Source organism: Sinocyclocheilus rhinocerous, unplaced genomic scaffold (assembly GCF_001515625.1).
Source record: "Sinocyclocheilus rhinocerous isolate Xijiao unplaced genomic scaffold, SAMN03320098_v1.1 scaffold2201, whole genome shotgun sequence".
Lineage (NCBI taxonomy): Eukaryota > Metazoa > Chordata > Actinopteri > Cypriniformes > Cyprinidae > Sinocyclocheilus > Sinocyclocheilus rhinocerous.
This window is the reverse complement of record NW_015661877.1, coordinates 2,386-14,865: the sequence shown is the minus strand read 5'-3', so window position 1 is coordinate 14,865 and position 12,480 is coordinate 2,386. Positions and strand designations below refer to the sequence as shown.

At 37.2% G+C, this 12,480-nt stretch overlaps 1 protein-coding gene and 1 pseudogene across 1 annotated transcript; both read left to right on the top strand.

Annotated features, from left to right (window-relative positions):
- Positions 1 to 748: 748 nt before the first annotated feature.
- On the top strand, positions 749 to 4,662 carry LOC107726716 (leukocyte elastase inhibitor-like). The gene is made up of 7 exons (XM_016536408.1): positions 749 to 916; positions 995 to 1,150; positions 1,267 to 1,422; positions 1,500 to 1,617; positions 2,283 to 2,425; positions 2,515 to 2,682; positions 4,255 to 4,662. Exons 1-7 carry the CDS (start codon positions 749 to 751, stop codon positions 4,660 to 4,662), a joined length of 1,317 nt encoding a protein of 438 aa, XP_016391894.1.
- A 3,494-nt stretch (positions 4,663 to 8,156) lies between these two features.
- On the top strand, positions 8,157 to 11,516 carry LOC107726717 (leukocyte elastase inhibitor-like; annotated as a pseudogene).
- The last annotated feature ends 964 nt before the right edge of the window (positions 11,517 to 12,480 follow it).

Below are 12,480 nucleotides of genomic sequence, written 5' to 3'. Positions count from 1 at the left end.
AGCCCTGGTTTACGAAGTGTGTAGGCATAATGCAAATGGGTTTTTGTGTAGTTAAATTTATCTAATTGTTCTAGGTTAAACCATCTTGTATTTGTGTTCTGTTTTAATATAGAACTTCTAGCCAGTTGCAATAAAAGTATATGTTTTGGCTGCTTTTTCTGCAGAAAGCTGATCTCTAGCGATGTGTCATTTTATTGATCATTTGTTGGTAAAGGGTGAGAGACCTGGCCATCTACATGATTTGTGTCAATGAGGCAGGTGTGGCTTGCTGCGTTTATCGGATTGCACAGACATTAGGATTAAAAATGACAAACTGTGAATAATACAATTTTGATTTATCATTCCTATGTTCTCAGCTACAAACACTTTTATTAGAATTTTATGATAAAGGAGTGAAATGAAGAATGAATCATTCAGTTTACGTTTGATGGTGTTCCAAGTGGAGAAATATATCAATATAATAATAGAAACGTTCATTCTTATTGTACAAGAAGGCTGAACTTGGATTAATAGATTAGGGCGAGGCTTTATTTATTAGACTGACACCCATACTGGTTAATTCATTCGCCTCAGTCACGCTGGGAACTTCTTCATTTCTGCTGGTTTCAGACTTCTTCATTTCATTTCCAGGTAATACTTTTACTGAACTCTGTTTGTTAGAGGTGCTTTTCTGTATGCAGTTTAGATCTGTCCACCTTCATATCTGCTGTTATTTAAACTATTGCTATTTCTTGCGCAGCTTGAAAAAATGGAGCGTTTGTCTTCAGCAAACACCCAGTTCTCTCTAAACCTGTTCAAGAAGATCAATGGAGGAAACACATCAGGAAATGTGTTCTACTCTCCGATCAGCGTCTCTTCAGCTCTGGCCATGGTGTCGCTCGGAGCAAAAGGAAACACAGCGGTGCAGATGTTTAAGGTGATCTCACACTTATGAAATTTTTATGGCCAGTTGTTCAGAATTAAAAATGCATTTATATACAATAATGCTGTGTAGGTTTTGGGTTTTAACAATCCTGCCAAGCCTGATGCCGCAACTCCAGCACCTCATCAACAAGACCAGAAGCCCCAGATGCCCTGCGGCGTCAAGGGTCAACATGAACCAACATTGACGCAACAAACCCAGAAGTTTGAGATACCTGCTGAACTCAAGGTTCAGTATGAGTATTTACATGAAACACTAACCTCACGACTTTATGATTGCAATGTATTTGCTGTAGTGGTGCATGTAGTCTTGGGGATTAAATTTGATATTGTTGATACAAACAGAAATCTCCTGCTCAGCCCACACCTGGACAAAAAACTGAGGACCAAATTCATTCCAGCTTCAACAAGCTCATGAGTGAACTGAAGAAACCAGGAGCCCCGTATGTGTTGAGTCTTGCCAACCGCCTCTACGGAGAGCAATCCTACCAGTTTGTCGAGGTAAGACTCACTGGAGGTTCTGGAAATGTTCTCAACTCTAATTTCATTTGCACCTCAATCGATTTGCAATGTTGCAGAAATTCCTCAATGACGCAAAAATATACTATGAAGCCGGACTGGAGGAGGTGGACTTCAAGAAGAAATCAGAGGCTGCGCGTGTCGACATCAACAAATGGGTGGAGAAAAACACTCAAGGTGAAAACCAGCATGAACTTATTCTGAATTTTAAAGTTACTCTACAAGTAAAAATTCTTTGAATTTTTTTCCTGCACTTTAAGATCAGCAAAATGACTTTTCAAGGGCCATGTTAGGCTTTATAGGGTTCTTGAGTTGAGCTACCTAGCTAACAAAAATATGTTATAAGAACATTTTGCTAACATTCCCTTAAAACATTATTTCTGAATGTTCAAAACAACCAGTTTTTTAAATGTTCTAAAAACATTTTTAAAAAGTAAACACATTCCATTTTTTCATTTTGCAAACATCTCTGAACATTCTGAAACACATAGTAACATTTAAAAAACATTAGACGAATGTCCAACTAAAACGCTTCAAAAAAAGATGTTTAATGAACAATGTATAAATAATGTTTTGTGCTAATGTTTTGAGAACATTTGTTCATAACTTTGAGGGAACCTTGCCAGAGAACATTCCCTGTTAGCTCTTCGGAGTTTAAAGTTTTGATATACTTTGATAACAGGGTTAAATTAAGCAACATTAAGTTTGCATTTCCGTAAGAACGTTGTCATGAGCTTTGAGACAGATGCTTTAATAGTATTTTTGGTGATTCATTTGTGTTATTCATATGTGAATCAGTTCAAACCAGTGCCTAAAGTGGAAAATGTCCATTTGAATTTCAGAGAAGATCAAGGACTTGCTCCCACAGGGATCCATCGATGCGATGACGAGACTGGTCTTGGTGAACGCCATCTACTTCAAGGGGAACTGGGAGAAGAAATTCCCAAAGGAAGCTACCAGAGATGGACAGTTTAAGCTGAACAAGGTGAGATTTCATGCTCTTTTTAAACTATTTTTAGCAGTCATGAAATATGAGTTGTGACATGTTTCTATTGATCTATTGATGCTTGGCAGACTCGAACTAAACCAGTGAAGATGATGCATCAGGAATCAAAGTTTCCTCTGGCCTTCATCCTAGAGATGGACAGTCAGGTTCTGGAGCTGCCGTATGTCGGGAAGAATCTCAGTATGTTGATCATCCTTCCTAACGAGATTCAAGATGAAACCACTGGCCTTCAGAAGGTGAGACAGCACAGATTCTGCTGGTATATATAGTATATGGCGTTGTTCCATTATGTGGAATTGCTTAACCCTATAAATCCTGCATCATATTTGTTTTGCAAATTTGCAAGTTTTTTTTTTTTTTTGCTGAAAAAGCTGTTGCACACAAACAACTACATGCCTTCTGTCATCAAACTGATAGTATATATTTGTTGACAAGTAAAAGGCCTTTTAGTATAATTTTAGAGACATCCAGCTTTAGCACATGGTTTACGTGTCTTTTTGCTGAACACCAACAAATTAAGAAGATATCTTCATCAGTTTGACAACACGTGCTGCCAATAATCACAACCTAACCAAATACAGAAACGAGCTGCGAATACGCACAGACACATCGGAAATGTTTAAGGGAACCGCAACAAGTGACAAACCTGGCTGGGACATGCTTATCAATGTCTACTCTGAAAGGTGAGATTTTGGTTTATTTTAACATCCTGATCATAATATGTGACCCTGGACCACAAAACCAGTCATAAGGGTCAATTTTTCGAAATCGAGATTTATACATCATATGAAAGCTGAATTGAAAATAAGCTTTCCATTGATGCATGGTTTGTTAAGACAGGATATTATTCGGCCGAGATACAGCTATTTGAAAATCTGGAATCTGAGGGGGCAAAAAATCAAAATATTGAGAAAATTGCCTTTAAAGTTGTCCAAATGAAGTTCTTAGCAATGCATATTACTAATCAAAAATTAAGTTAATATATTTACAGTAGGAAATTTACTAAATATCTTCACGGAACATGATCTTTACTTAATATCCTAATGATTTTTGGCATAAAAGAAAAATCAATTTTGACCCATACAATGTATTTTTGGCTATTGCTACAAATATACCCCAGCGACTTAAGACTGCTTTTGTGCTCCAGGATCACATATGACTCCTTAGCTTTTTTGGGGGGGATATTATTAGCCTAAATAAGCTGATGAAATACACAGTTACTGTAACTGGGAAGCGTTGTGTAAGCTGGCTAACCTACTTTTTTCACTTTATTAACCATAGTTTAACCATGGTATTTGTACAACTGTGGTTATACAAATGGTAATCAATACACCAAAAAACATGGTTACTACACTTTGACTATAATAAAACCATGGTTAATTTTCCTAAGGGTTGTTGGGGTCCCCTTGAAACATGTCCATTGTGGTCTGTGCTACTTGCAATGCTTTTCTGTATTTGGTTGCGTTGTTAGTATTTGCAGCGCATGTGTTGTCAAACGGATGAAGATGTTTTCTTAATTTGCTGGTGCCTTTTCTATTTGCATGTGTTTTCTTAAGTTGCAGTGACTTGAGTTATCTCGGTCACTGTATAATTTATATGATTAGTGCTGCATAAATTTATAAGTTATTGAAGAGTTGTATTCGAGCTACTATTTGCATGACTTGCATTTTGTATAATTTTATTGTATAATGTATTCTTGAAACGATCTATCGGAACACAAAAATTATCACATCATTGATGCTGTACAAACAGACCTCATTTCATACTAACAGACACATGACCATTAACACGACTCCCTTATTATGCAGCTTGAAAAGGCACTGACCTACGAGAAGCTCATGGAGTGGACCAAACCCAGCAAGATGCTTCGACAGGAAGTTCAACTATCTCCGCCCAGATTCAAGATGGAGGAAACCTATGACATGAAGAGTCTTCTGATCAGCATGGGAATGGAGGATGTGTTTGATGGGCAGAAGGTGAATCTTTCAGGCATGTCGCCTAACAACGACCTGGTGGTGTCGAAGGTGATTCATAAAGCCTTCGTTGAAGTAAATGAGGAAGGAACCGAAGCGGCTGCAGCCACCGGCGTTGTCATCTCAGGATTCTCAATGTCATTAACCCCGAAAACCTTTATTGCAGACCATCCCTTCCTTTTCTTCATCCGTCATAATCCCTCCAACAGCATTCTGTTTTACGGACGCTTCTGTTCCCCTTGAAGATGGTAATGATGGAGTGATAATTCTAATTGCATGTGTTCCTCTGGTAAATAAAGGCTCTATTAAATAATTGATTGAACTTGAGTATATATAAAGTACATAAATAATTGAGTACTGAGTTCTGAACGAGCTACAGAATGGAAAAATATCCATTTGTTTTTGGAAATAATTTGTTTAACATTTTTTATGCTACTAATAGGTTACTTTATATAAGGAAAATTCTCTAAAACTCCCAAACCAGTTTGGGTCTATATTTAATTTATTGATATTGATTATGTTAGAGCCCCCCTAGTGAACAAACCCATATACAGAAAATTGGGTTGCAGATCTCTTGTGATAGAATTGAAGGAAAAATAAAGTCTCTAGCATAGTCTTGTTTCTTAAGTCTCTTGACTTAAATGGCAACTGTAGTAGCATCTCAATTCACTAGAGTAATTATATACAGTCAGGGATGGGCGTAAATACATGAACATTTATTTAAAATAAAAATACTGTGAGGAAAAAATTTTTATTTAAATACAAATACAGTGTTTTGTATTTTGAAAATACACAAAATTCATGTGAAACTGGCCATCCAGTGAAGTATCACTATTAAGGCCCATTCACACCAAAAATGATAACTATAAAGATTACTATAATAGCATATTCTAAGCATGCGCTGCAGTTATGTCGTCTGTCGCTTTAAACTTTTAACTTGATTGTGCTAAAGTGGAAATGTTGCAAGTATACCTTAGGTACACTTTAAATATGCATTTAAAGACTGTTATTATACAGAGGTCATATAATCCTTATTAATAGTGATATTAAAACACATTTTAGGCTTAATATTAAGAAATGTGCATTGTGCACAAGTAGTACTCCAAATAAAGTTTAATTATAATTGTTAGTTCAGTAAGTCTCGAGCGATATGTCAGTACATATGTTAATTACTTATTATGAAATAAATGTACTTTTTTACTAGGGTGGTCAGCTCAGAATCAGACAGCTGACTTCTAAAAATCAGCATCCACAAACGCTTTGAACCTCGTAGAGAGGCAGGGGAGTAACGCTGCGTTCAAATTAAATGTCCCACTTCAGACCTCAGTGAGTTCTAACATTCATATGTTGACCATGTGATGTCGCCACAACACAACGACAGCCTGTCATGGTTTTGGGTCAATTATGCCAAAAACAGAATAAACATCAAATCGGTTTGAAAACAGCTGATAAAAGGCAAAAATGAAAGTAGAAGATGTACCCCAAGTTCAGAGATCGAATGTCCCACTTTGAGTGGCGTTCCAGATTTCTAAGAAGTAGGAAAAATCCAAATTCCGATCTGTCTGGAAGGCAGCATTAGTCCCGCCCCTCATGTTGACAGGATTGGTTACCTCTTTGTGATGGTATAGGAAACAGGAGCGGTTCTTGTGCCCTTCTTTGGTACTCTGAAGTTTTAAGGAGAAATTACTCAGCAAAGGTGTTGACTGATATATTTGCACGTGGTTTGTCTCAAAGCATATTAAAAGTGCCACATAGACATATAAACAACATTAAAAACTTGATTTTCACCAACATCTTTATTGTTATTGTTATAGTTATCTTTGTCTTGGGGTGCACACAGAAAACCGGCCTACTTAAGAGTTCTCTTTCACGCCATATTGCACTTTTATTAACTCTTTTTAATATCAAGCACTCACTGATTTTGCATTACTTGCTCATTTTTCCATGTTTCTTTATCGTTCTAAGACAGTGCTGTCCAAACTCGCTCCTGGAGGGACGCTGTCCTGCAGAGTTTAGCTCCAACTTGCCTCAACACACCTGCCTGGAAGTTTCTAGTATGCCCAGTGAGAACTTGATTAGCTGGTTCAGGTGTGTTTGATTAGGGTTGCAGCTAAACTCTGCAAGACGGTGGCCCTCCAGGAGCATGATTGGACACCCCTTACGTGCCAGTAACCCCATGCCCACTAATAGCTGCACAGATATATTTGCATACCCTGATATATAAACGATATAGAAAAAGTTCAATCAATTCACACTTTATTACTCACCCACATATATATTGCATACATATCCCCCAGCCATAGCAAGCAGTAATGTATGTAAAATATGCTGCCCTCACATGCTATTGGAATTATTATGAATAATTATAAGCTCCCTATTTGGAACTGGGACATGAACGTCATTGTCATATTTACTACTGGTAAACTCAGAGATCATTTTGATACCTCAGTTCCCAAGTTGGGGGTGCCATAAATTTTAAATATGGCTGAGGCAAAAACAATGTGGTGGGTACACTTTATCGCCTTTTTTTTCCCCCACAAAAGCTATGTTAAAGTAGTGCATATCTTACATACTGTATATGAATAACCATTTCAAGCATTTTGTATGCTTTATACACAGCAAAATAGCATGCATTTTGCTGAACATTCAGAATTGTTAGCAAGCTGACTAAATAGGGCTGTGAATGTTTATATGGTTGTCAACGAATGGGACACTACATTTTATTCCAAATTAAATATCTTCAATACATTTTGGCTTTCCAAAATGTTTTTTTTTTTTTTTTCTGGTGTCCTCTGTGATTCCTGTTCATTCTGAAAGCAAGGCACTTGAATTGGAAGGCAGCATTATATACAAAATAGTATTTTGTATTTCAAATACGTATTTTACATACATTTATCTGAAATACTGCCCATCCCTGTATACAGTACATAATAGGCTATATTTATATATAATTATATCAGATAAGGAAAAGGTGTTTCATGAGGCATGTATCCACAACACATGAGCTATTTTACGCAACCAAACATCTGACATGCCCACTGTCACAAAGCAAGGCCAGACACAACAGATAAGTGCAAAAAGCGGCACCACCCCAGGAGGGATGAAGACCATCACTTTTCAACAGGTCAGGTCTGCCCCAAAATCTCATCCAATTATCTATGAAACCTATGTTATTCTGCGGACACCACTTAGACATCCAGCCATTGAGTGACGCCAGTCTGCTATGTATCTCGTCACCACGGTAAGCAGGGATGGGACCAGAGCATATTACAGTAATACAATTATGATTCATCTTTCTTGTACTCAGCTTTTGTTTCTACACCTACACACTCTTAATTTACTGTAAACAAAGAGTGAAAAGAAGAATGAATCATTCAATTTAAGTATATCAATTAATATTCGAAACAATAATTTGTATTTTACAGGAAGGCTGAACCTGGATTAAAGACTATTTGTTTTAGGGTGAGGCATCATTTATTAAACTGACACCCATAACTGGCCATTCATTCAACTCAGACACGCTGGGAAGCTTCATCATTTCTGCTGATTATTCCAGGTAATGATTTTACTGAACTCTGTTAAAGGTACTTTGCTGTATATGAAATGTACTCAGTAATATGCATTATTGATTAAAACAGATCTAATAAAGCTAACAGCGTGTGTTAATGAAGAATGTGTGTCTAACTTAAAATCTGCTGTTATTTAAACAACCGCTATTTCTTGCTCAGCTTGTGAAAATGGAGCGTTTATCTGCAGCAAACACACAGTTCTCTCTAAACCTGTTCAAGAAGATCAGCGGAGGAAACACATCAAAAAATGTGTTCTACTCTCCGATCAGCATCTCCTCGGCTCTCGCCATGGTGTCGCTCGGAGCAAAAGGAAACACAGCGGTGCAGATGTTTAAGGTGATCTCACACTTATGCATTTTTATGGCCAGTTGTTCAGAATATAATTATTTATATATATATATATAGCAAAAAAAAAATTACATCCTCCCACTTTCAAGTGCTTTTTTCCATCAAATTACTTATTATATGTAAGTATTTGTATGAACATAAAAAGATTCAACAACTGAGACATAAATGGAACAAATTTCACAGAAATTTGGTGAACATAAATGGAATAATGAATTCTTGAACAGAGTGATGGTCAATTTCAAAAGTAGCAGTCAGGATGTGGTGTGTCCACCGGCTGCTTTAAGTTCTACTGTGCATCTCATCTTAATAGACTGAGAAAGATTTGCCAGTACTTGCTGTGAGATGTTACTTCACACTTCCACCAAGGTACTTGCAAGTTCCCGGATATATCTCAGGGTAATATAGTCACATGTGGTCTGGCATTACAAGGACGATCAGCTGTCCTTCCTGTCTCCCTGTAGCTCTGTCTTCGGACTCTTACTGTACATTATAGACATTGCAGTTTATCGTTCTGGACTGAAAAAGGGCCGTTTTTAGTTTCCATTAAGAACCTTTAACATAGAAGCTTTCCATTGCACAAATGGTTCTTTGGAGTTTTTAAAATCTTCTTCACACTAAGAAAAATGGTTCAATGGCATAAAGAACATTTTTGAACATTTATTTATTTATATGAGCATTGCATTCACAATAGATATTGAAATTATCAGAATAGTTCAGTTATCTTTATCATTTCTGCCTCGACAACACTGTGAAGGTCCTGGGCTTTACCAATCCTCCCAAACCCGGCGCCGCGACTCCAGCTCCACATGTTAAAGAGGACCAAATTCATTCCAGCTTCAACAAGCTCATGAGTGAACTGAAGAAACCAGGAGTCCAGTATGTGTTGAGTCTTGCCAATCGCCTTTATGGAGAGCAATCCTACCAGTTTGTTGAGGTAAGACTCAAAGCAAATAATTCAATGTTTGTTCATGGCATTAAACGGCAAGGTTCTGGAAATATTCACCTCAGTAGGTTTGCTCTGTTACAGAAATACCTTAATGACACAAAAAACATACTATAAAGCCGAACTGGAGGAGGTGGACTTTAAGAAGAAATCAGAGGCTGCGCGTGTCAACATCAACAAATGGGTGGAGAAAAACACTCAAGGTGAAAACCAGCATGAATTTTAAACTTATTCTACAAATACTAATTCTTTGATGTTTTTTTTTTTGCTGCATTTTAGGTTCAGCAAAATGTTTTTCAAAGACCATGTTTGGCTTGATAACTCTATGAGTTAAACTATTAAATAATCTGTCTCAAAGCTCATGACACAGATCTAATAGAATCGTAAACTTAATAGATAAATAAAATGTGCATTAAAGTCACTGTTTCATTCACAGTGATGTTTAACTTAAAGGCAGAGTAAGTGATTTTTCAAAAACACTTTATAAAACTGATTCGGGCCGAATCGCAAAACAAACTTGTAGCCAATCAGCAATAAGGGGCGTGTCTACTCGTGATGTGGAGGAGAGCGCGTTCAGTGCATGGGATGGACATTAGCCGAGCCGAGCGACAGAGAGATAGAGATGGCGGATAAAAAACAAGAGGAAAACGTCTGTGGAACAATAAGGCAAGAAGTAGGACCCGTGTAAATATCGGATCAGCTTTCCAGCGCTGGAGAGAACTCAAGGAGCGGAGGCCTGCGATCGGACGCCGAGGTTGCTTTGTTTCTTCTCAATAGGTGAGTAACACTGTGTCTACAACAGCTAAAGTCTGCCTACACTGGACGCGATCAAACGACCGTTGAAAACCATTTGAAATTTGTGTCAGCATGTCATAAATAGAACCCGGCAGCAGTTTGCTCACGTCCGTAGACACGGTGTAACATTGGTTTTGCTTTGTTTCACAGAACTAATCGTTGCCTGGGTTGCGTACGTATATGTGGGGCGGAGCTATCAAAATAGGGGCAAGACCCTTTTGGGGTAGAGGCGTGTTTGTTTTGGTGATTTCAAATATCAACATTGGCTACCAGAAATCACTCACTCTGCCTTTAATATTGCTAACAAAATCAAGTATATCAAAACTCCAAAGAACTAGTCTAGACTTAAGTAGAGATGAAATTGATTCATGTGTGTGAATCAGTTCAAACCAATGCTCATTTTCCATTTCAAACCATTTGCTCAATGCTCATGTTATTTTGAATTTTAGAAAAGATCAAGAATTTGCTGCCACAAGGAAGTGTCCATGATGCAACAAAACTAGTCTTGGTGAACGCCATCTACTTCAAGGGGAACTGGGAGAAGAAATTCCCAAAGGAAGCCACCAGAGATGGACAGTTTAAGCTGAACAAAGTAAGCTCTTTTTTAAAATATTCTTAACAGTCATGAAATATGAGGACTTGTGACATCTTTATGCTTTGCAGACTCAAACTAAACCAGTGAAGATGATGCATCAGGAATCAAAGTTTCCTCTGGCCTTCATCCCAGAGATGGACAGTCAGGTTCTGGAGCTGCCGTATGTCGGGAAGAATCTCAGTATGTTGATCATCCTTCCTAACGAGATTCAAGATGAAACCACTGGCCTTCAGAAGGTGAGACAGCACAGATTATATGGTGTGTTTTTTCATTATTTGGAATTGCTGGTTAATGCTGCATTATTATATAAGTCATTGAAGAATCTGTATGACTGTATGCATTATTAATGTATTTTTAAATGAAAAAGAAATAGACACACATTAACACGACTCTCGTATTATCCAGCTTGAAAAGGCACTGACCTACGAGAAGCTCATGGAGTGGACCAAACCCAGCAAGATGCTTCGACAGGAAGTTCAAGTATCTCTGCCCAGATTCAAGATGGAGGAAACCTATGACATGAAGAGTCTTCTGATCAGCATGGGAATGGAGGATGTTTTTGATGGGCAGAAGGTGAATCTTTCAGGCATGTCGCCTAACAATGACCTGGTGCTGACGGGTGATTCATAAAGCCTTCGTTGAAGTAAACGAGGAAGGAACCGAAGCGGCTGCAGCCACCGCCACCGTCGGTTTTACAACCTCAATGCCATTAGACCCAAAAACCTTCATTGCAGATCATCCGTTTCTTTTCTTCATCCGTCATAATCCCTCCAACAGCATTCTGTTTTACGGACGCTTCTGTTCTCCTTAAAGATGGTAATGATGGAGTGATAATTCTAGTTGCATGTGTTCCTCTGGTAAATAAAGGCTAGTGAAATTTTCTGTTTGTGTTTACTTTAACAGCACTGATTCTTAAGTTCTGACACAAAACAGACTACAGAATGGGAAAATATCTAAATATTTTTGGATTAATCTGTTCAGCGTTTAGTTTGTTTATGCTACTGATAGGCAGATTCCAAAAATTAAGTACTTGTAATTACAGTATATTACATTTTAAAATGCTCATAATCAGATTAGTTACTTTTTTATGGATTACATCATTACATATTATTCACACAATGGCAGTAAATTCATAATTGTGACCCAGGACCACAAAACCAGTCATAAGGGACTTTTTTTTTTATTATTGAGATTTATACATAATCCGAAAGCTGAATAAATAAGCTTTCCATTGATGTATGGTTTGTTAGGATACAGCTATTTGAAAATCTGGAATCTGAGGGTGCAAAAAAATCAAAATATTGAGAAAATCTCCTTTAAAGTTGTCCAAATGAAGTTCTTAGTAATGCATATTACTAATCAAAAATTAGGTTTTGATATATTTACGGTAGGAAATTTACAAAATATCTTCATGGAACATGATCTTTACTTAATATCCTAATGATTTTTGGCATAAAAGAAAAATCGATAATTTTGACCCATACAATGTTTTTTTGGCTATTGCTACAAATATACCCCAGCGACTTAAGACTGCTTTTGTGCTCCAGGCTCACAATTAATTGATTCGCCCTAATTCTTCTTTTTTCTCCTTTAAATTTTCCTTTCAAAAAATCCTATTGTGTGCCATACCATTTAGCTTGAACTATATTCACAAATGTCATTTAAATAATTTTGCAAACCATGTAATGCAGGGATTTCCAATTTTTTTTTCTTTCTGTCAAACCCCTTAAAATAAAATATTTACCGTTTACAATTTGTAAGTAATCTACCTACCACTGCTAATAGGTTACTTTATATAAGGGAAATTATCT

Bases quoted from the DNA above. Each gene is read 5' to 3' on its own strand.
- LOC107726716 (XM_016536408.1), top strand. From the start codon at position 749: ATGGAGCGTTTGTCTTCAGCAAACACCCAGTTCTCTCTAAACCTGTTC. The intron at 917-994 runs GTGATCTCACAC...AATGCTGTGTAG, and splicing joins CAGCGGTGCAGATGTTTAAG to GTTTTGGGTTTTAACAATCC. The intron at 2,426-2,514 runs GTGAGATTTCAT...GATGCTTGGCAG, and splicing joins GACAGTTTAAGCTGAACAAG to ACTCGAACTAAACCAGTGAA.